Source organism: Colobus angolensis, unplaced genomic scaffold (genome assembly GCF_000951035.1).
Source record: "Colobus angolensis palliatus isolate OR3802 unplaced genomic scaffold, Cang.pa_1.0 Scaffold79, whole genome shotgun sequence".
In the NCBI taxonomy this organism is placed as follows: Eukaryota; Metazoa; Chordata; class Mammalia; order Primates; family Cercopithecidae; genus Colobus; species Colobus angolensis.
In genome coordinates this window covers 8,202,179-8,226,761 of record NW_012121709.1, presented here as the reverse complement: position 1 = coordinate 8,226,761, position 24,583 = coordinate 8,202,179, and the positions used below count along the sequence as shown (strand labels likewise).

General features: G+C 42.2%; 1 protein-coding gene across 1 annotated transcript in view; it reads left to right on the top strand.

Annotated features, from left to right (window-relative positions):
• The window catches only part of CIT (citron rho-interacting serine/threonine kinase), a 189,095-nt gene that overhangs the window by 27,967 nt on the left and 136,545 nt on the right, over nucleotides 1-24,583 (top strand). Inside the window, exons 4-7 of the mRNA XM_011928724.1 lie at nucleotides 9,255-9,397; nucleotides 10,583-10,676; nucleotides 18,010-18,213; nucleotides 20,403-20,556. Of these exons, the coding sequence (XP_011784114.1) occupies nucleotides 9,255-9,397; nucleotides 10,583-10,676; nucleotides 18,010-18,213; nucleotides 20,403-20,556 (595 nt within the window). The remainder of the gene's footprint in view (nucleotides 1-9,254; nucleotides 9,398-10,582; nucleotides 10,677-18,009; nucleotides 18,214-20,402; nucleotides 20,557-24,583) is intronic.

The window sequence follows — 24,583 nt, the reverse complement described above, 5'->3', positions numbered from 1 at the left end:
TAGCCAGGATGGTCTCGATCTCCTGACCTCGTGATCCGCCCATCTCGGCCTCCCAAAGTGCTGGGATTACAGGCTTGAGCCACCGCACCCGGCCAAGTTATTTTCTTTAACATGTGTAATTCAAGATAGACTCAGTGAGATTTTCAAAATTTGGAACGCAGTGCAAGGAAATTGAACTTGAGTTCTTTTGCATTTTGATGGTTAAACATTTCCCATTTGTGGTGACATACCAGTGAGTTTGGTTTACTGTTTTCTGGTCTATAGAAAATTGTCACAAACTCCGTCATAATATCTGGTTCTATATAACAAGGCTAGTCCTGTATTCTGCAGGTGGCTCATGGAAACAGTGCTCTGTTGATCTGGTTCATGAAGAAATCTGTTTAATTCTGCATAACAGATGCCTTTATCAGTGTCCTTCCATGAAGGAGCTGGTCTTCACAAAGAACACGTAGTTTTGCATCCCACCACTTGTAGTACTTTTTTTTTGAGGTGGAGTCTTGCTGTGTCGCCCAGGCTGGAGTGTGGTGGTGTGATCTCAGCTCACTGCAACCTCCACCTCCTGGGTTCAAGTGATTCTCCTACCTCAGCCTCCTGAGTAGCTGGGATTACAGGCGTGCGCCACCATGCCCGGCTAATTTTTGTATTTTTAGTAGAGATGGGGTTTCCCCATATTGATCAGGCTGTTCTCAAACTCTTGACCTCATGATCCGCCCGCCTCGGCCTCCCAGAGTGCTGAGATTACAGGCATGAGCCACTGCACCCTGCCAGTGTTGTTTTGTCTAAATTCTTTGTGCTAATATTTTTCCTGCTGTGGTTTTCTTCAGGTTCCCCTTGCTCTGAGCCTGCAATTGACCCATGAAATTCTTTTCTGTGCTGTAACCTTACAGTGAGTTCCTTATGTTCTCTCCAAATGTTTTTCCCTAGTTGCATGTAGAGATATATTAGCTAAGGTACACGCTTAGCTGCTGTATCAAAGAGACCCTAATGTACAGCCCAGGCTGGCAGAGCAGCTCTGCTGTGTGTGTTAATTCAGGGATCCAGGTTCCTTCCATGTTGTGACTCCCCCATTCCTTAGGATGTTGTCTTCTTTTACACGCTTGAAGTTGGGCCATTTCATGTCTCTGTTCCAGCTGGCTGGTAGGAAAAAAGAACAGAAATTCAGAGCAAGTGCCGGGCGCGGTGGCTCAAGCCTGTAATCCCAGCACTTTGGGAGGCCGAGACAGGCGGATCACAGGTCAGGAGATCGAGACTATCCTGGCTAACACGGTGAAAACCCGTCTCTACTTAAAAATACAAAAAACTAACCCGGCGAGGTGGCGGGCGCCTGTAGTCCCAGCTACTTGGGAGGCTGAGGCAGGAGAATGGCTTGAACCCGGGAGGCGGAGGTTGCAGTGAGCTGAGATCCGGCCACTGCACTCCAGCCTGGGGAACCCAGTGAGACTCCGTCTCAAAAAAAAAAGAAATTCAGAGTAAGCAAATTCTTTCTCCATAGATTGGTGTGGAAGTTGGACACATCATTTCCTCTCACATTTTCTCAGCCAGAACGTAGTCATGTGACTGCACATCTAGCTGCTAAGGAGACTGGGAATTTACTGTCGGCTGTGTGACCTCTGTCAAGCTAAAATTCTTATTACTGTGGAATAAGGGAAGGATGGATTGGGGGGCACAATTAATAGTCTGTCACAGAGGCTAAAACAGCTGCTTTTGTCTGGGCACAGTGGCTCACACATGTAATTTCAGCCCTTTGGGAGGCTGAGGCAAGTGGATCACTTGAGATCAGGAGTTCGAGACCAGCCTGGCCAACATGGTGAAACCCTGTCTCTACTAAAAATACAGAAATTAGCCGGGCATGGTGGCTGGCATCTGTAATCTGAGCTACTCTAGAGGTTGAGGCAGGAGAATTGCTTGAACCTGGAAGGCAGAGGTTACAGTGAGCCAAGATGGTGCCACTGCACTCCAGCTTGGGTGACAGAGTGAGACTCCATCTCAAAAAAAAAAACAAGCAAAATAAACAGCTGCTTTTATAGGTGATACAAGGTACAGCTGAGCTTTGAAGCCAGGCCTGTGGTTTCACCTTCCATATTCTTACTCAAGGCATTATACTTCTGGATCCAAAACCACTGCTACTGGGATGCCCTGCTTGGGTATGAGTTCTTTATATTTCTTATCTTGCTTTCAACCCACACCTGTGCAATTTTATGGGCAGCGTTTGTTTCCTATGTAGGAACAATTTGAAAGTGGGCTGTTTCTAGGCCTTCATGAGTAGCAGCCTATGCTGTCATTGGGAATCTGGAGGGAGTTAATGAACACAACTTCATTGTTTACTTTAGTGAAATGTGGCAGCTTATGATAGTTTTGACAGTGAGACATGTGCTGTTTTGATCTCTCAGCTAAGATTATCTGATTTTTCAGGCATGTCTCAAAACTCACCAGGCCTGTTCACATGCTGCTGCTTCTGAAGTCAGGGTTTGGAAGCCAGCTGCCCATCAGAATGAGGCTGTGACTTAGAATATTGGTTCTTGTTTTATTACCATTCCTTGTTTGGTCTCTCCAGAGTCACTGGCCTTTTCGGCTTCAATTTTCTTATTGGTGAAATGAGATATTAATTCCTCTTATTGACTTCAATTGCTGAGTGTATTGTTGCCTTTGGGAGGTTCTTTGAGTTTTCTGTGCCTTTGAAAGAGTTTTTTTTTAAATTTTTTTAAATTTTTTTAATTCTGGTGTTCTGAGGCATGTTTCAAGTGAGTGCATTTACACTTTTACCATTTTAGGAGCCACAATTTAATTATGTTGTCCCAGCTTGCTTGGCCTTATCCCCAGAGTTTCTGATTCAGTAGGTCTGGGGTGGGGCCCAATAATTTGCATTTCTTCTTCTGTTTTCGAGATAGAGTCTTATTGTGTCATCCAAGCTGGAATGCAGTGGCACGATCATAGCTCACTGTAGCCTCAAACTCCTGGGCTCAAGCCGTCCTCCTACCTCACCCTCCTGAGTAGCTGGGACTACAGGCATACACTACCATGCCCAGCTACCTTTTTAATTTTTTGTAGAGATGGGGGTCTCCCTGTGTTTCTCAGGCTGGTCTTGAATTCCTGGGCTGAAGGGATCCTCCTGGTTCAGCCTCCCAAAATGCCGGCATTCCAGGCATGAACCACCGCACTTGGCCAAGACTTTGCATTTCTAGGTAGTTTCCAAGTAATGCTGCTGCTGGTGTGGGGACCTCATTTTGAGAACCATTGTCCTATAACTGTAGCTATAGTTAGTTTCTGGTTATAGCTTCTTCCTTTTGCCCCTCCAATAATAGTGTGCACATCCAAAATCCCTGTCCTTGCTCTTTCAGGCCCAGGCATGGTATCTGGTCCCCTTCTGTTGCTAGCCCTGGGGTGCTTCATCATCCCAAATTTATTTTTCTTCTCCTAACCCGAACCTTTGTAAATAGCCCCTTCCCTAATGAATGTCCTCAGTTCCCTGGTTTGCATGTCCTGTCTGTTTCTTGGCAAGACTTTGGATGATCCAGTACTCAATGAGGATTTTTTTCATAGATGGATGAATCAGGCTGGGTTTCATGTTTTCTAAGATAAAGGGCCTTCTCTCTTTTTCTCTTGGTCACTTTGACCAAGAAGAAAATAACAGAGTTTTTATTCTAAAGAAGAATAATATCAGGGCCACTCTGTTCAGAGGCCACTCTGCTTTGAGGACCCCTTCTCTCCTCCCTCATGCCAAAGATCAGGAACATTGGGCAGAGTGGATAATGATGCCGCCAGCACCATTACATTTTCATGGCACTTTCAGTTGTGCTGAGCGTGCAAGCATTTCAAGGAGACATTTCTAAGAGGTGGCTAGCACAGCATGCCTCTAATGTCCTATGTGAATTGGAATAGAGTACTAAAGAACTGTTCAATATTCACCCCATCCCCACATATGCAAGCATGCACGTGGGTGCATTGCATATGTGTGTGTGCACACGTGCACACACACATTTGTCCTTTGTTTCAAATGCAACACAATGGTTGGAAATTGCCTTCCTAGTACTGGGGTATGGATGCAAACACCAACAGAGAAGCAGCCGCTACTTCCAAACTGAACACATGTGAGATTTGCCCTTTAATTAGCATCTGCAGCTGCTGCCATCAGAAGGGTCTGTCTCTGTTGGCCTGAAAGTCTTTGCTTTAAAAGAGCAAGTCCATTATAGCTCCAAGCTAGGCTCGTCTGTCAGCTGCTGTGCTTTCTCTGCCATCAGCAGGGTTGCCACATTGTTTTGGGCTGTTTCACTCTAGGACTCTTTCCTCCTCCTGTGCCCGCAGCCTTTGATTACTATGCCTTGGTGATCATCATTTGGGTGACCTGCAGCTGCTCATTGTGTGTGCAGGAGACATCTCCAGTCCTTGCAAGGAGGGAAGATCATTGGCTTCAGTGCTGATGGACTGGTTATTTTCCAGCCCTTTCTTGTCAGTGATCTTGTCTTGATATGCAGAAAGGCTCCAGGTAGTCACTGAAAAAAATATAAGCAGCAGAGGTGATAGCTATATGAAAGCCATGTTTCATCAAGGGCATTGCTGCGATAGAAACTTTTAATTCACTTGGAGAAGGGAGCCGTATTTGTTCCACAGCCTCCTCAGCAGTGGGTCACACGGTGCTGGGCTGGCTGCATCTGAATCACCCCAGTAGCTCCTTAAAACTGTAGATTCCTACCCATGGAGTGTGATCCATGAAGTCTGGGGTTATTCCCTGGAATCCTTTAAGCTCCCTAAGTAGTCAGGATGGGAAAGATATATGCTTTACCTTACTATACTGCTTATTATTATCATTTTAAAATTTTTGCCGGGCACAGTGGCTCACACCTGTAATCCCAGCACATTGGGAAACCGAGGCGGGTGGATCACTTGAGGTCAGGAGTTCGAGTCCAGCCTGGCCAATATGATGAAATCCCATCTCTACTAAAAATACAAAAATTAGCCGGTGTGGTGGCGCGTGCCTGTAGTCCTACTCTGGAGGCTGAGGCAGGAGAATTGCTTGAGCCCGGGAGGCAGAGGTTGCAGTGAGCCGAGATCGTGGCACTGCACTCCAGCCTGGGCAACAGAGCGAGACTTCATCTCAAGAAAAGAAAAACAAAACTTTTTCATTATACCAGAACGTCAGCTGTATGGAGGTGGAGATTTTTTCTGTTTTATTCACTGCTATTTCCCTAGTATCTAGAATAGTGGCTGGCACATGATAGGCACTCAAATATTGATTTAGATGAGTCTATCTTATTTTCTTTTAAATTTTTTGTTTTTATTAGAGGTGGGGTCTTGCTTTATTGCTCAAGCTGGTCTCAAAACTCCTGACCTCAAGTGATTCTACTGCCTCAGTCTCCCAAAGGGCTAGGATAGGCATGAACCATCATGCCTGGCTTGTCTTATTTTAAAGAAGCACTTCTCCTGGTGATTCTGATGGACAAATCAGGCTTGGGAAGTTCTAACCTAGAGGACCTATAGTTGTCTTGGGGTAGAAGCCAAGGCTTTCCTGGTTTTTAGGATCAGTGCCTTACTGAGCATCTCTGAATAGTAAAAGTCAGGGACAGAGTTACATTTTTGGACAAAACCAGATGCTGTGAATGGACTCTCGGTCACAACCTGGGTGGCCACTTTGTCCTTAACTTCTTCATCATTTTCTGCTGACCCTGATCTTTGGTTCACAGCAAGTCACCAGGTAAGAAGACTTGAAGATGCCTAGTTTGTTACTTTAGATGATGCTTTTGGAACCTCTTGGTACCATTTTAACAATCCAAATGTATTTTCTGAAAGCACTGAAGTCCTGGGTCTGTATTGTATCTTTAAGCTCTAATAGCATGATGATTGAATAAGCCTTGGTTGGTCACACACAAGCCATCTTCCCCGTGGGCTCCATTCATACTAGAATGAGCAGCTATACCCAGTAGTATAGTTTGGGATATGGGTAACATCTTGGGATAGCCACATTGACTCAGTAAATGTCTGAACTACATTCTCCTAATGGTGTACTGTTGGAATTTTTGGTGTGGTAACCTGGAATGGTGGGTCAAGTTTGATTAGCATCTTTGATAAGGACCCGGTCTATTTAGAGGTTTGTCATTGAGTGTGTCTGTTTTGGCCTCATGTTGTGATGCATGCTGTGTAGCAGCTGTGGTAATTTTTGTTGCTTGTTTTCTCAATCAACCCTGGTTTTGAAGAAATGGAAAGTTGTTCCACTCTTAGACTGATCTGATTTGGGAGGGGATTTTCAGTCAGGAAGTTGGATCTTCTGAATAGAAGCAAAGAACACATGTCTTTCTGCCTCTTTACGAGCTGGCTCTTGTTTTCTGAACTATTTTACTGGTCACTGCAAATAGAATGTCAGGAGTAGCTGCCAAATACTAAGTTGTGTTCAGTTTGTCAGTTCTTAAGAGTTGCCGGTGGCTGCTCTGCTATGCATATGACTTTCTCAGCCTTAAGCTCACAAGCCATACTGTTTTTTTCACATCTTTAATACAGCCATAGGAAATTTATAACTGTGGCGTGTCGTCATAAATATGCATTGTTGTTATTTTAAGACATTTCAGTACTAAAAGTATAAGTACTTCTGTTATTATCTGTGAATTTCTTTCCTTTTTCTTTTTTTGGATATTTAAGACCTTTTTAATGGCAATATATATTTAAAACAGACATATAAATTAGCATTCACCCACATACCCAGGGCCTGTGGAGAACCAGGTTGGGATGAGTGGGTGAGCTAAAGGCAGCCAGGTGGCTCCCGTGGGCTCCTCGAGGACTGGGGTGAGTAACTAATGTCTGCTAGGAACTTGGGGGAAAGAAAGTGTGTATGTGAGGTGCTGCCCCTTCTAAGTGTTCCTCTTGTTCATAAATCATATATATATATATATATTTTTAAAGACGGAGTCTCACTCTGTCACCAGGCTGGATTGCAGTGGTGTGATCTCAGCTGACTGCAACCTCTGCCTCCTGGGTTCAAGTGACTCTCCTGCCTCAGCCTCCCGAGTAGCTGGGACTACAGGCATGCACCACCATGCCCAGCTAATTTTTCTATTTTTAGTAAAGACGGGGTTTCACCATGTTGGCCAGGGTGGTCTCGGTCTCTTGACCTCGTAATCTGCCTGCCTCGGCCTCCAAAAGTGCTGGGATTACAGGCATGAGCCACTGTGCCCAGCCCATAAATCAAAATTTTTTCAGCAATTGTTGTGCAAATGGAACCTTACTCTTCAAATGCAATTGTCCGGTGTCTGGCTTAATGTCTGCTGTTGTCAGCCACCATGTGAATGGAGTAGACTCCCAGGTTATAAGGAACCCTTGGGGAGGATGCGCGAGTCACTGGCTTCTCCAGGGGTCTCTGGTTTGGGGTTGCCTTGGTGCTGGACACACTTGCTGGAGATTTTACTGGACCAGCCTGAGGCCTTTGGGGCTCTGTGCAGATGCTCTACTTCTGACTTGTCTAGAGCTTTCTTCTAATTCTGGACTAAAAGCAAGCAGGAGTTTGGAGGATGATGGTGAGAATTCACATCCCCGAGTTGGCTTTTGGAATGCAGTAGTTTGTGAGATTTAGTGTTTTTTTAAGAAGTATATTCAGATCTTGCCTTTTCCCAGAAAGCATATGAGACAACTTCCAAGACATTTATAGCATGGCTAATAAAATGGGAAATCAGGGCGAAGGACAGGAGAACTCAATAAGGGTTAACATGGCTACGGCGATTGTCTAAACGGGTTCTTTTTGCTGGCCAGAGCAGAAAGGATCATGCAGTAAAGTAGGGGGGAAGGATGGGAATTGAATGATAGATGAAGACTTCATGTTGGTGCCAGGCACTGTGCCAGGCCCTCAGAGGACCTTGTCTTACTTAATCCTCACACAGTGCTGAAAGGGGATTAGTCTTACCCCTGTTTTGGAGAGGATGAAACTGAAAGGCAGAGAGGTGAAGTCACCAGCAGGAGGCTGAAGCCACCCAGGCTAACTGGCCTTATAGCCACCTGGGGACTCAGGAATATCACAACTGTTTATCATCAAAAGGAGAAAGGATTTCAGTTCCTTGGGGTAGAGGAGTTTCCTTTTGCTAATCAAATATTTTACTTGAGGCTTAATATTCTTCTACAAGATTTTTTTCCTGTGTATGTACCAACATATGTAATAATTCCTTATTTATTACAAAAAAGGGGTTGTACTTTATTCTTTATAGGATTTCACTTTATATGGTCATGGACAATTTTCCATGGCAGTATGAATAAATGGAATCCATTTGTTTTTTTTTTTTTTTTTTTTGAGACGGAGTCTCGCTCTGTGGCCCGGGCTGGAGTGCAGTGGCCGGATCTCAGCTCACTGCAAGCTCCGCCTCCCGGGTTTACGCCATTCTCCTGCCTCAGCCTCCCGAGTAGCTGGGACTACAGGCGCCCGCCACCTCGCCTGGCTAGTTTTTTTTGTATTTTTTAGTAGAGACGGGGTTTCACCGTGTTCGCCAGGATGGTCTCGATCTCCTGACCTCGTGATCCGCCCGTCTCGGCCTCCCAAAGTGCTGGGATTACAGGCTTGAGCCACCGCGCCCGGCCCCATTTGTTTTTAATATCTTCATCTTATCCCATTGTTTACATATGTCATATTTTAGCCTGTCTTTGATGGATAGCTGAATGATTTCCATGGCTTTTTCTCCTGTTACAAACAATACTGCAAAGAATCTACTTATCTTTCTATTTATCTGCAAACTATTGTAAGTACCTGTAAAGTAAATTGTTAGAAGTGGAATTACTAGGTCAAAGGGGATATTTTCACATTTAAATTTTGAATAGAGGCTGTCAGTTGCCTTCCACACTGACTATAAAAGGAAAAGATTGTATCACATTTATTGCAAGCGTTCTGAATTCTGCTGGCTGCTGAGGGGAATACAGAAAGGATATAAGAGAGTGGTTGCCCTCTAGGAATCTCCGTCTACACTGTACCTAATCCTAGGGAATGTCTGGGGTGTCAACTTGTGGGTGGGGAAGTGGGTGGATTTAATTCAACTTTCCAAGCTTGCCTTGCAAACACTGTGCATGGTGTCTGGGACTAGTCTTTCATTATATTGATTCCCTTGGGTAACAGATGTAATTTTCTTAGGGCAGGGACTTCATCCTACGTGACTTACAGTATGCCTTACACATCTTCTTTGTTTTGTGGAGACCTTGTTATTGTAACACGTCAGGTGATATTTGAAGATCTAATTGAGGCATTCCCTATTTTTGGGTGTGTGAATAATTAATAACTTTGGCATTCTATACAGGTCATGGAATATCAGCCTGGAGGGGACTTGCTGTCACTTTTGAACAGATATGAGGACCAGTTAGATGAAAATCTGATTCAGTTTTACCTAGCTGAACTGATTTTGGCTGTTCACAGTGTTCATCAGATGGGATATGTGCATCGGTAAGTGAGACTCTGGTAGCATTTTTATGCTGAGGATTTTTCTGTGTTGCATAAGAGTTCCTGCATGGAAATGAGTGGATGAATGATTTCAGGATCAAGATAACGCTCCATCCAGTTTTTAGCCAGTCTACCAATAACTGGCTGAAAGCAGACTTTCCAAAATGGAGGACATTTCAGCTTGCCCATCCAGCAGTGCAATAGATCTAGAATTGTAATGTGCTCAGGTTTGCTAGTAAGATCTGGTAATGTAGCTAAGTAAGACTGGGAACTCTTGCATGGGTTATTTGGATTATATGATAGAAGAACTGAATTTGGTTTGCAGAAGGAAATGTCATACCACACAGTAGTGTAAGACCATGGAGCTGTACTTCTGTAACTCTGCACTTTAGAATTTACAAAGATTTTTTTTTTTTTTGAGATGGAGTCTAGCTCTGTTGCCAGGCTGGAGTGCAATGGCGCCATCTCGGCTCACTGCAACCTCTGCCTCCTGGGTTCAAGTGATTCTTCTGTGTCAGCCTCCCAAGTAGCTGGGATTACAGGCACGCGCCGCCATGCCCAGCTAATTTTTTGTATTTTTAGTAGAGACAGGGTTTCACCATGTTGGTCAGGATGGTCTCAATCACCTGACCTCGTGATCCACCCACCTCGGCCTCCCAAAGTGCTGGGATTAGAGGCATGAGCTACCGTGCCTGGTTTACAGAATCTTCAGTTGATAAGTGGTTCCATGTCTTCACTCTCTGATGTTTTGTGTATATCTGAGAATGTTGTGGGAATACAATGATTGTTAGGCCAGGAATCACAAAATCTGAGATAGATTCTCGGCTTTTCCATTGGCTAGCTACCTGACCTTGGGAAAATTTCATGGCTCCTTTTGGCCTTAGTTTTCCTAATGTAAAATGTGTGTCTCTAGGAGAAATAATCCATTGAATAATATGTGTTTCATTTCTCTTTTCTTTCCGTCCTGTTCTTCCTCTCCCCCTCCCTCCCTCCCTCCCTCTCTCTCTCCTTGCCTTTTGGTTAACTTTGTTTCGCAAAATGTATGCTAATCGTTTATGTCCGTCAATAGAGGAGATCTATATAGCAGAATACATAAACAAAGATTTTTGGCTCAATTGAAATTCTAGGTTAGCAGTTGCTTGCTGATTGGGATGGAGGAGGCAATTCATGGTCCTGATTTTCTTACAGAGACATCAAGCCCGAGAACATTCTCATTGACCGCACAGGACACATCAAGCTGGTGGATTTTGGATCTGCTGCGAAAATGAATTCAAACAAGATGGTAACAAAATGGAATAAGATAGCTTAATAGAGTTAATACTAAAAAGTTTTCTTGGTCCTCCTAAGTTTGGGAAGTGTTGGGATAAAATGGTGAACAACGTTCACCTTTGGCAGTGTATGGGGGTCAGAACGGGGACACAGAACTATTTCCCAGATGGTGGCACCTTTTCATTTATAGTGCCTGTTAATACCCTACAGGACATTTTTAGGAGCATTCTTATAGTTTGGTTAGAAATAAAGGAAAATGCTTATTTTGTTTCTCCCTTCATTTTCCTTGCCTGTTACAGACTGTCTTCTGTTATGTTATCTTTTTTACTTTAAAATATTTTGATGAAACGGAAACTCCTGTATGTCAAATCCTCTATTTCCTATGCAGCAAAATTGAAATTAATCACTGGAGTATTTGAACCAAATATCCTCAAGTGTTAAGAACCAAGTGCTCAAAATGTCATTTTTAAGTCTTGGATCTTTGGTAGAAATTGCGCTCTATTCCACATGCTAAGTAGGACGGCAAGAGGGTAGCTAGCTACTGAGATCAAGAGCGAGAATACTTTAGGAAAAAGATGACAAAGTAAAAAAAGATTAGAGTTTAAAAATCTTCTAATAAAGTTGGTATGTACTAAAATACGAATTTTGAAGTCAACTCTGCAAAAAAGGATAGGTCTAAGAGAAAATCGACTTAGGTTTTAAGACTGATTTTACAACTGAACCACTTGGTGACCTAGACAAATCCTTGGAAACTTGATCTTTTATACTTTCTCTGCAAAAAACTGATGCTAGTTAAAATGCACAATTTAAGAGGTTAGAGAAGCTGCTCTTCAAAATGCCCCTCAAGTCTGAGAGTTAAATCCTTTATATAAAGGACAATATGTAAAATTTTCTTTTTTTCTTAAACTGCTTTCAGAAAGGTGGATATTATTAGGTTGATGTTAAGAAAAGGCTTGGAGTTGCATGAACTTTTTGCTCTCTAGCACGTGGCCTGTGTGTTCTGCAGACCTGAAACCTACTTGAGAGAATTTTCTTGGTGTTCAGGCTCTTGGAAAAATGTTCCCCATGTTGTCCAATGTCAGAGTTTCTCAACCTCAGCACTATTCTTTATTTCAGGTTATTTTCTTGTAATCTGTTCACTTGATCATTACATTAAAAATTAGATTATATTGCTATAACTACAAAGCATTTTATGTTTTAAAAATTATGTACAATTTAGAAACAGGCATGAAAACTTAGGTATTAATCTTAGTGGAATAAAACACAGAAAAAAAGTTAAAATAATGCAAAGTTTTATCACTTAGGATTAAAAAATTTATATGGGCCGGTACAGTGCCTCACACCTGTAATCCCAGCACGTTGGGAGGTCGAGGTGGGAGGATTACTTGAGTTTGAGACCAGCCTGGGCAACAAAATGAGACCTAGTTTCTACAAAAAATTAAAAAATTAGCCAGATGTGGTGGTACGTGCTTGTGGCCCCAGCCACATGGGAGGCCAAGACAGGAGGATCACTGGAGCCCACGAGGTTGAGGCTGCAACGAGCCATGTTTGCACCACTGCATTCCAGCCTGGGTGACAGAACAAGACCCTGTCTTAAAACAAATTTATATGCTGCATTCGTGAAATTAAAAAAAATCATGAATTTAGAAAGAAATTGAAGCATAGGTACATTGACAATGTAACCTCAGCACTACTGACATTTTGATCTGAATAATTCTTTGTTGTGGGGGCTGCCCTGTATAAGATATTTAGCTGCCTCCCTGACCCCTTCCTCCTAGATGCCATTAGCACCCTCTCCTCCAGTTGAGATAACCAAAAATGTCTCTAGACATTGCCAGATGTGGATGGGATGATTGGGGGAAGTGGGATTTGAGAACCCTTAGTTGATCATGCCTGCAGTAGGTTGAGAAGCATCAGAAAGCTAATTAATTAGACAGAAATATGCGTTTGCAGTAAGAAAACCTGCTTAGAAAACTAATCAAGATTCAAAGTTACTGCTTGGTAAATAAATAGGAATTAAGAATAAGACCCTATCTCTGTGTCTGGGGTCATTCTCTTCAGAGCTTTTGATGGAGAGACAGAGTTCCCAGTTTGTATTTTTCAGTGCTTCAAACTGCCCTTTTCAGTTATAATTGTAACAACCTTCACTCCAGGTAGGGAGCCTCCCAGGTTTATTTGCAACAAAGCCTCAATCTCTGATTATTTTGGTCAAGGAGACATGACACTCAATACCACACACTTGAGAATATTGCCTCTCTTTTTTCCCTTGTGCTTTTAGGGTTGGAACGTGACAAGCAGATAAAAAGGAATTTTTTGCATTAAGTACAAAGTCCCTTTTGTTATAGAAGAGCAATAATCTGCACAGTAGATCAAGTCAAGTGTGGATATAAAGCTATAATTTTTGGGGGGATTTTTTTTTTTTTTTTTTTTTGAGGCGGAGTCTTGCTCTGTCGCCCAGACTGGAGTGCAGTGGCCGGATCTCAGCTCACTGCAAGCTCCGCCTCCTGGGTTTACGCCATTCTCCTGCCTCAGCCTCCCGAGTAGCTGGGACTACAGGCGCCCGCCACCTCGCCCGGCTAGTTTTTGTATTTTTAGTAGAGACGGGGTTTCACCGTGATAGTCAGGATGGTCTCGATCTCCTGACCTCGTGATCCGCCCGTCTCGGCCTCCCAAAGTGCTGGGATTACAGGCTTGAGCCACCGCGCCCGGCCGGGGGGATATTTTTAATAGTGGTATTGGGTTAAACATATTTCCTTTAAATGAAATGTCTGTAGGCCTAAAGTAGGTTCTAAATGTTACCTGTACTCATAATATACCATATAAAATATAATCCACATTTACTGAAACTACCATATATTACTTACCCCAAATCAATCAGTCCCTTCGCTATTACCCCCACATATTATCTTCATACTTTGGATACCTGTGAATCTTAGATCTGTTCGGTTTTCCATTATCCATTGTCTTATTTCAAGCTTCTCATTCAGAACGTTGCTTTGGAGTATTTTCTGTTAGTAAACACAGGGCCTAGTGACTGTAGGACCTGCTGTGTGACTTAGGTCACCCACTTCTCTTTATTAGAATCTCAAAGAATGGTGAACAGCTGAATTCCAGTCTATCTCATTTGGCTATCATGAAAATGGTCGTAAGGAGATTGTAGATAAACCATATTATATAGCATGGTAAGTGACAACCCCATTTAGCAGTTGCAACCCCAGAAGAGATAGCCCTTTTTAGATTTAAGTAGGAGTGAAAAGCTTTATTTTCCACAAGAGGAATAACGTAGTGAGAACTCTTTCTCCCCCTGCTTCTGCAGGTATATGTCCTAGGCAGCTTGATGGGTAAAGCTAGGTTTAAATAGTTTTGTGTTTAAGCATTTCTTTTTTTTTTTTTTTTCTTTTTCGAGACAGAGTCTTGCTCTGTCCCCTAGGCTGGAGTGCAGTGGGCGATCTTGGCTCACTGCAATCTCTACCTCCTGGGTTCAAGCGATGCTCCTGCCTCAACTCCCTGAGTAGCTGGGATTACAGGTGCCTGCCACCATGCCTGGCTAATTTTTGTATTTTTAGTAGAGATGGGGTTTCACCATTTTGAAGCATTTTATGGAAAGGAGTTAGGAGGAGGAAGACACTGGTTTTCTTTCGTCCTCATCTGCTTTTTGTTAGTAAAAGAATCTGCTAAGGTCACTCTTTTCTTTCTCCCTCTCTCTCTCCCTCTTTCAGTTCTCCCCCACTTTCCTTCCTTCCTTCCTTTCTTTTCCTTCTCCCTCTTTCTCCCGAAATATGGCAGACTCTTCTAGTCATTCTCATACAGTCTTCTGAACTTGTTTATGTTCTTCCCTGTCAATACAGTAAAAATTAACTAAGTTGGCCAGGCATGGTGACTCATGCCTGTAATCCCAGCGCTTTGGGAGGCTGAGGCAAGCAGATCACCTGAGGTCAGGAGTTTGAGACCAGCCTGGCCAATGTGGTGAAACCCTGTCTCTACTAAAAAAAAATACAAAAATTAGCTGGGTGTGCACACCTGTAGTCGCAGCTATTCAGCAGGCTGAGTCAGGACAATTGCTTGAATCCGGGGGGTGGAGGTTGCAGTGAGCTGAGATTGTACTTGCACTTCAGCCTGGGTGACAGAGCAACACTCTGTCTAAAAAAAAATTAACTAAGTTAAGTAGTACCTGGGCCCTATCAGATAGTGTCCTCCTGCAGGCAGGCTGGGCCCCTACTATAGGTTCACTTTTAACATATCACTCAGATTAGCTGACTGAATTGCTACCAGAGGAGAGTGAAAGCATATTGCAAAATCATAATCAGGACATGTGAGATTACATGTTGAACAGGTTTAATGTGCTTGGGTGTCAGTGACTAATGGGAACTCAGCAGTCATTAATTGTCATTAAAAACCTTTGTTAATTACTATTACACACTTAGAGATTTGTTAATTAACAAAGAGTAATGCCTTTGCTAATCACTATTATGCACTTAAAGAGTAAGCCAGTGGGTATTTTTCCCTTCATAGCTTTCTAGTACAAATTAATAAAATGTAGAAAATTAGAAAATGATTGTGCATAAATGTGTATAATCATGTATCTGTTAGGGGGCAAAAATTCGTTGGGGAATTATCTTTCTTCGATAAGTCTCATTAGTTTGAAAATGAGGCATTGGCAATTCATACTGTTTGGCTGGGTTGTCCTGAGAAACATGCCCCAGTCAATTCTGTTTTTGCAATTCTTTGGTTGTGAACAAGTGACTGTGCCCTGTGAGCTGCAAATAAGGAGAACTGAATATTCCTGAACAGTCTGTGGCAATAAAACAAAATCCAATAAGTGCAAATGGTATGTATTGGACAGTTGTGCAGTTAGGTCCTGCAAGGTCATTAGACATAAAGGATAAGTATTTAATCAACAATATAGTAGCATTTTCATTATCTAGTCAAATAAAGATGTTACAGTTTTCCTTCTCTTGTTTTGTTATTTAAAAAGTATCTATTGCGGCTAGGCTCCATGGCTCACACCTGTAATCCCAGCACTTTGGGAGGCCAAGATGGCTGGATCACGAGGTCAAGAGATCGAGACCATCCTGGTCAAACATGGTGAAACCCCATCTCTACTAAAAATACAAAAATTATGTGGGTGTGGTGGCACGCACCTATAGTCCCAGCTACTTGAGAGGCTGAGGCAAGAGAATTGCTTGAACCTGGGAGGCGGAGGTTGCAGTGAGCTGAGATCGCACCATTGCACTCTAGCCTGGCGACAGAGAGACTCCATCTCAAAAAAAAAAAAAAATCTGTTGTTTATTGTCAGTGCATTTTAACGAAAACCCTTTAGTTTAATCCTAATCCTGTGCTGAGCTCCTTAGCATTTACATACATATTAAAAAAACAGAATCAGCCCAGATTTCCCAACATATTAAGGCTTGTCCTTGACTTAAACACTTTCAGTTCTTCAAGCTTAAGTTACCCTGTGGTTTTGTCTTAGACCAGATATTTTCCCCTTTGTCTCCCCTTCTGTTCATCAAGCCAAACCTGCTTGTAAGTCTCTTGGATGGTGTGACCATCTGGCTTTCTTGAAGGGGCATTTATAGTGGAAGTTTTATTGCCCAAAGCAGTGGAGAATCCATGTCAGGAATGGTTGTATCTGAGTTTAGGGCTTGGAAAAACCTATATCAGAATGTGGGCCTGAGGGAAGGGGTGAGAAGAGAGGAGAGGGAAGAATAGGTCTGTTTCATATAATGAAAAAATCTCATGGTTGAGGAATGGACGAGATTCAAGTTACAGGCTGGAAGAGCTTCATCCAGAATCAGCCCTGGGGAGAGGAGACCTCATCATGTTCTCACTAAACATTCACTTTCCTCTCCACACCCGGTTAAAGCAAAGCAAATTTACTTTCTTGGTGTAAAGCCCAGCCTTCAAGGTATGTGGCCTTACCCACAAAATCTCTTGGCTCACTCAGGGGCACTTACCATTGTTTAATGAGGAAAAAGTTCTTTTGCACCATATAACTGCTGACCTGAGAAAAGCCCATTATGATATAGAGTTAGAAGACAGCTGGTCAACACACTATATAACTAAAATCAGGGCTTCTCTGTTTTGATGGGGAGAAAAGTTAGAGAAAGAATCTCTAGACTTCAAATTTCATGACTCAGTAAAACGTCAAAATAATTTTGAAGACCAAAGGGGTTGCCAGCTTACTAAGCTGCCTAGACAGGGGTGGGTATGAGGGGAAGAAAATCTACTTCTTTCATCAACGGCATATCAAGAAACAAAGGACATTTAAACACTAAAAAAGTCAGAAGGACAAAGTCAGCAAAAAAGGTCGGTCCTTTAAATGGATTACATTTAGCTTTATAAAATGCCTTCCTGTGTTGTCCTAACCTTTCTTTGCCAAGGTCAAGTGCTTGGGTGCCATTGAATTATAAGCCCCTGGGTTCTGAACAGTGGGGGAGGGAATCACAGGAACAAGGGTTAGGGGTGAGGAAAAGGAACTCATTAACCTTGGGCCCTGGGTAGAAGTTAATTATCATGTCTTGCTCTGTGGGTGGGTTGAAGTAGGAACATTAATTCCAAAGGCAGTTTTCCAAATTTTTGAACTTGAGATTTGTAATATTATATTGCCAGTTAGCCACCAGTTTTGTTTTGTTTTGTTTTGTTTTCTTTAACAGTCTCGTTGTCACCCAGGCTGGAGTGCAATGGCTCAATCTTGGCTCACTGCAACCTCCGCCTCCTGGGTTCAAGCGATTCTTGTGCCTCAGCCTCCCGAGTAGCTGGGAACCACAGGTTTGCACCACCACGCCTGGCTAATTTTTGTATTTTTAGTAGAGATGGAGCTTCACCATGTTGGCCATGTTGGTCTCGACCTCCTGGCCTCAAATGATCCACCCACCTTGGCCTCCCAAAGTGCTGGGATTACAGGCATGGGCCACTGTACCTGGCCAACCACCAGTTTTCTAGTAATGGTTAGGCTGATCTTTTAGATTCATTTTTAGAGTTTATTATCATTTTGCTGTCATCATAAGAGAAGTTCTATTATATCAAAAACTTGTATTAGAAAAGACATCTTCCATTCCCAGTATATATCCAACTCTCATTCGTATCACCAAAGGGTGTATGTGTATCATCCACAACTCTTGCCCTTTTGCCCTTGGATTGCATTATATGCTTTGTGCTTTTTTTTTTTTTTTTTAAATTAGTAAAGCGTTTGCATTTCCTGACAGTGTGCCACTTGACAGCAGGTTTCAGTGCCTGAGAGAATAGTAATCAGTGGCAAATCAGCTTGTGTCTGAAATGTGGCTGTTGGCAGTCTACTTGAGGATAATTGAAAGTTTGCTGTGTTCGTTTTATTGATGGGATTCTAGGTGAATGCCAAACTCCCAGTTGGGACCCCGGATTACATGGCTCCTGAAGTGCTGACTGTGATGAATGCAGATGGAAAAGGCACCTACGGCCTGGACTGTGACTGGTGGTCAGTGGGCGTGATTGCCTATGAGATGATTTATGGGAGATCCCCCTTCGCAGAGGGAACCTCTGCCAGAACCTTCAATAACATCATGAATTTCCAGGTAAAGAGTCCTTAGAAGATTTCGAGGTCATATTGAGAAACGTTATTTAAAAATTGTGCGAATGTTATTTAAAAATTGTGCGTTATTTAAAAATTGAGCCACAGCTGAGCGCAGTGGCTCACACCTGTAATCCCAGCACTTTGGGAGGCCGAGGCGGGTGGATCACAAGGTCTGGAGGTGGAGACCATCATGGCTAACATGGTGAAACCCTGTCTCTACAAAAAAAAATACAAAAAATTAGCCGGGTGTGGTGGCATGCACCTGTAGTCCCAGCTACTCGGGAGGCTGAGGCAGAAGAATGGCGTGAACCCGGGAGGCAGAGCTTGCAGTGAGCCAGGATCGCACCACTGCACTCCAGCCTGGGCAACAGAGCAAGACTCCATAAAAAAAAAAAAAATTTGTGTGAGTGAATGTTGTTTAAAAATTGTGTGTGTGAATATTTTATAGGTATCGTGTGAATTAATGTTTATAGAATGTTAGATGTTATTTAAAAATTGTATGAATGAGGGTTTCAGCAGTGTTAGAAAATAATAATAGCAAATACTTATATAGCACTTAACTCTGCCAAAGGCTATTCTAAACATTTTATTAATTGTATTTCACGGAATCTCAGCTGCCAGTAATGATAAGACTACACCATTATTTTATGTACTGCTGAGAAAGAAAAACTGCTGCCAGTGAGTCTATGATACTTTTATTGATTATAAAATACATCTTGATTTCAGTGCTGGTAAGTGTGAATAACTGTGAGTCTTAGAATTGAGGAGATATAGTTTTAGTTAGTTAGTTAATCTTCAAGCAACCCTGTGAGGTAAGTATTATTATTTTCATTTATAAATGAGGAAACCAAAGCACTGAAGGTAAAGTAACTTGCCTAAAATAACATAGGCAGTCTGGCTCTGAAGTCCATGCTCTTGATTTTTCGATATACTCCTTCTTAGTACTAACTATTGAATATGGTATTAAAATTGAGGAAATGAATTAGAAATACAATTACATATAGATATGTGTTTTACTGTGTGTGTGTGTGTGTGTGTGTGTATATATATATATAGTAAAACTATTTTCTAATAACTGTACTTTCTACTACATTAAGCCTATTTATTTATTTATTTTTTTGAGATGGAGTCTCGCTCTGTTACCCAGGCTGGAGTGCAGTGGCACAATATCAGCTCACTACAATCCCTGCCTCCTGGGTTCAAGTGATTCTCCTGCCTCAGCCTCCTGAGTAGCTGGGATCACAGGTGCCCACCACCATGCTTGGCTAATTTTTGTATTTTTAGTAGAGATGGGGTTTCACCATGTTGGCTAGGCTGGTCTTGAACTCTTGACCTCAGATGATCCGCCTGCCTTGGCCTCCCGAAGTATTGGGATTACAGGCATGAGCCACTGTGCCCAGCTCATGAAGCTCATTTCTTAAGGCTCTGATAAATGTGTATTTTTTAGTTTCAACCAAAAGGAAAAGGAACATGTTTCCTAGATTTTTGTATCTCACCCAGTTTTCATCTTTTGGGAATGCTTAATACATATTTTTATGTAAATACATTATTTGTTATTCTTGTGCCTCCTCTTAAGTGAAAATTTCTCCTTAGATGACTCTTGGAACTAATTTATTTCCTTCCCTTTAGCTCACTCACTCATTCAATCATTCAATAACAAGTACATTATCATACCACGCACTGTTAGGTACCAGGTTTACAGGGACGAGCAGAAGAAGCAGGCCCTCTCTGCCTTCTTTATTTTTCATCACATTGAAATCACAGCACAATATGTAGGTGCAAAAGTAGAGTGCAGAGGGAACATGCAGAAAGGAGTTATAGGATAGAAAAGGTAGCCAAGGAAAGCAGCAAGAACAGCGTGATTTGTTCAGGGAGCTTTAAATAGCTCATCATTGTTGGGACAGCAAAGAGAGAGATGGGGAGCGTGGCGAGATGAGATGGGAAGGGGAGCCGGGGTCAAGCCATGGAGGATGCTGAACCCCTACAAAGGAACTAAGCCTATTGATGTGAACAGGCCACTTATTTTGGGAACATGCCTTTGGTCCAAAGGGAAGAGGGCATAAAACTTCCTTCTCTAAAAAACAACAACAAAAAAAGAAACTTGCATATATGAGAAATACTTTCTTCACTTTGAGGCATGAGAAACGGAATCCCTGCTAAGGAAATAATTCTTTTGTTTTTTTGGAACAGCGGTTTTTGAAGTTTCCAGATGACCCCAAAGTGAGCAGTGACTTTCTTGATCTGATTCAAAGTTTGCTGTGTGGCCAGAAAGAGAGACTGAAGTTTGAAGGTCTTTGCTGCCATCCTTTCTTCTCTAAAATCGACTGGAATAACATTCGTAACTGTAAGTAGGGCTATTTTCCTTAATTTGGGATGTTGGGATTATGAAACACTCAAGAGAGATCTGAGATTATTCTGGCCCAAAGAAGCTTTGGTAAATTATATAAATAAAGGCTGTAATTATCTACGCGAGTAGTAAAGGCTAATGATATCGCCGTCTTTGAGTAATAATTCTGCTTTAAAATTGTTTGTGTAGAACTGGGTCATTTATCAAACTCCGTGTTTATGTGGCCTTTAGAATATTATCCCTCAGTAAGTTAGAGGCACAGATTGATGGAGTTTGAAGGTTGTCACTTGATTTGACACAATTTCTTCCAAAAAAGTGGATCTAGATATTTCATTCACATATCAGGAAAAAGACTCAGATTAGGCAACATGCCCAGGTTGTTCTGCTAATGGCTGAGTTTAAACGAAAACCGTAAACACCTCCCTGTGTTTATTCATTTGTTTCCCTCGATAATATTTGTCTTTGCTCACAAGCATGTAAAACCTATAATGTATGTGCACAGTAGATTCATTCATACATCACTTTTTATAATCAGTTAGTGCAAACTGAATGAATTCATTAAAAACAAAGACTGGGTTTATTATCAACAGAAACCACACAATGCTCTTTTTTCTTTTACCAGTTGGTGATCTTTTAAAAATCTTTTTAATTCTTGGATGTGTTGTTGATTGAATGTCTTCTAATAACTGGACCCAATGATCAGCATGGATTAGAGCCAGCAGGAAAGCAGTTGTCCTGTTTGAGTATGTGTTTTGTTTTTGGTGATGGAGGGAGGTTGGGAAATGGAATCTGTTTCTAGGTGTCAAAACCAGGCTTCTGATTGGAGATGTGTTATAATTGCTTGCACCTTCAGCTAGGACATAAGTGTGGTAAAAATTCAGTATTGTCCAATTGTAAGCCATTTTGATGGTTTCTCTAACCTGCTGAAATATTTAAGTAGGTCGCATTTCCATAAATCTTTCTTGGCAAATGTTTTTATTATTCGGGTGGCCACATTGCTTTATTTTTCTAAATAAATAGACATCTCCCCCCAAATCTCCAAGGTTCAGACTTTTTAATCAGTAATATATTTTCAGGGCATTCTTCCTTTTATGCTTTTGGAAAGATCTGATAGACTTTCTTTTAGATGTTATTCAAGTACTTAATCTTTTCTTGTCTTGCCTTTTTATCTCTCTAATCTTCTTGAATAAGCACTTAATTTTTTTATTCATAAACTTTTTATTTTTTTTATTCATGAACTTGCTGATCATGCCTAAGAATATATCTCCACCTAAGTAAGTCAATGAATGCCCTCCTATCTGTGTTGCATATGTTCCAAGACTCCCAGTGGGTGTGTGAAACTGATGATAGGACTGAAACCCAGTGACACTGTTATGTATAACACTGGGGGCCGGGCGCGGTCGCTTACGCCTGTAATCCCAGCACTTTGGGAGGCCGAGGTAGGCAGATTATCTGAGGCCAGGAGCTCGAGACCAGCCTGGCCAACATGGTGAAACCCTGTCTCTACTGAAAATACAAAAAGTAGCTGGGCATGGTGGCGCACGCCTGTGGTCCCAGCTACTCGGAGGCTGTGCATACATACCTGTGTTATATAAAGTTTAACTTATAAATTAGGCAAAATGTATTTGACTCCCAGCTCCCAGTGTAGTGACTCTGAAGACTCACAAAATGTATTTGCTTTACAAAAATTTTTTTTTTGAGACGGAGTTTCACTCTTGCTGCCCAGGCTGGACTGCAGTGGTGTGGATCTCAGCTCACTGCAACCTCTGCCTCCTGGGTTCAAGTGATTCTCCTGCCTCAGCCTCCCAAGTAGCTGGGATTATAGGCATGTGCCACCACGCCTGGCTAATTTTCTATTTTTAGTAGAAACAGGGTTTCTCCATGTTGGTCAGGCTGGCCTTGAACTCCTGACCTCAGGTGATCCACCTGCATTGGCCTTCCAAAGTGCTGGGATTACAGGCGTGAGCCACCGCGCCCAGACCCCAATGTTAACTCTTACATAACAGTGTCACTGTCAAACTAAGTGTTTGAAAAACTATTTTTCAAAACTAATATTGGTACATTACTGCTAACTACACTTCAGACTTTTTTTGGATTTTACCAGTTCTCCCACTCATGTCCCGTTTCTGTTCCAGGAATCAATCCATGGTACCATATTGCAGTTAGGGTATTTATATTTGATGGGACTACTCCTAGTTTAGATACTTAGTGTAGCTCAGTCAGCAGGTGGGATCTTCGTGCCCACTGAGGATTGGTAGTGCATTTTCCTGGTGGTTTTATGGAGTTTCCAACTATGCAGAGAGGCATGGTATTAACTTCACTGTCTCCTAGCAAATTTTCCTGTTTTTCACCAACCTCTGATCCCTGCGTTATTTGCAATCGACTCAGAGATTTGTGATTGAAAACATTGCTTGACTCCATGCTCTTTAAGCTATTTTCTAACTAGGTAACTGTAACATAAATTATGCTTTTATCTAGTATGGTTTTTCATAAACACATGTTGAGTGATTTTCATCAACCAAAATACTTTGAATCATTAAGTTTCCCAAGTTCACGGTTGCTGCTTAAATGCCTGGTGGTACCAGGCTGTTGAATATTTCCGCCTTTTGCAGTAAGAGATTGTCCCTTGTTAAAAGCAACATTAGCCTTTGTGCGGTTTCACCCCCAATTCTTCTTTTTCTTGTTGTAACCAATGAAAGGAAGTACTGCTTAACACAGCAGGTAATAATCTTCTAAAACTCATTATCTCAAGAGGTGGTCTCGGCAGGATATATAAATGTAATTTAAGAAAGGTCTTGGCAAATTTATGAATGACAGAACTGGGAGTGGCTACTGAGAGAAACTAGGATGTGCCTTTGTATTGACACTGAGGTCAGGTGTAGCTTCTGTATCCTCCTGGGTCCTGCCCCTTGGGGTTGCTGCAGGCAGCACCCCGTGAACCAGGCATCTGACCCAGTTCCAGGATACTTATTCTTCCAGCAAGTCGAACACTCTGTGATGAGTGACTGCTACCCTCATGGGTCACCAGGCTCTCATTATTCTGTTTCATTTCCAGCCTCCCACAAGATTGGTTTTTTTCAGCTGCTTATTTATTATTATCATTATTTCAAGGCTGCTTTCCAAGTTTCAGTGGGGGGTTTCCTAAGCGTACCAGCTGCCCTGGCTGTGCCGTTCCGGCGATGTTTCAGATGCTGGGCCGGATTCTGGCTATAACCAGCCTGATCTTTCTGGGCTTCAGGAAAGCTGAAGCCAATCAGAACTCCTCTTTCTTCCCTTTGGGATTATACCTACCTTGCCTGGCATCGTGTACCTGCTCCCATCCATGGGAAAGTTTTGCTGTCTTCTGTCAACGTCTTTTGAAATATCTTCCCCCAAGGCATCGCGACGTCAACGGAACCAGCACACTTGTACCTTTTATCCAAGACTGCCATATCTCAACAGTGAGAAACGCATAATGCAAGTGGTGATCATGGATTATTTTCTAGGACATTTATGGCTAACGTGCTAGAGAACTCAGATGGTCTGTTGCGTCTGACATGGGCTTTTTCTCTTGAGTTGTCTTTCTTTTGCTATTCTCAGAAAGACAGAAATGATCCTGATTTTTCAGGTCCTCAGCATTTGTTAGCAGAAAATACATTTTGTTTCCATCCGGCAGTGACTCAGTGGTGGTCCCATGCTGATGAAACGCTGAGATAGTCTTCTTCCAAATAGGTATCGTTTTGATTGTTGCTGCTTATTTGCTAACTAGCCCTGAATGGTGCAAATGAAACCTCAAGTGTATAATATGGTTGCTCAGTAATCCTGAGGGAAGACAGTCTTTGGTTTAGGGGAGAGGGATTCTGTGCCAACTTAGCTTCAGGTGAAATTCTTTTTTTTAAATATATATATTTTTTATTATACTTTAAGTTCTAGGGTACATGTGCACAATGTACAGGTTTGTTACATATGTATACATGTGCCATGTTGGTGTGCTGCACCCATTAACTCGTCATTTACATTAGGTATATCTCCTAATGCTATCCCT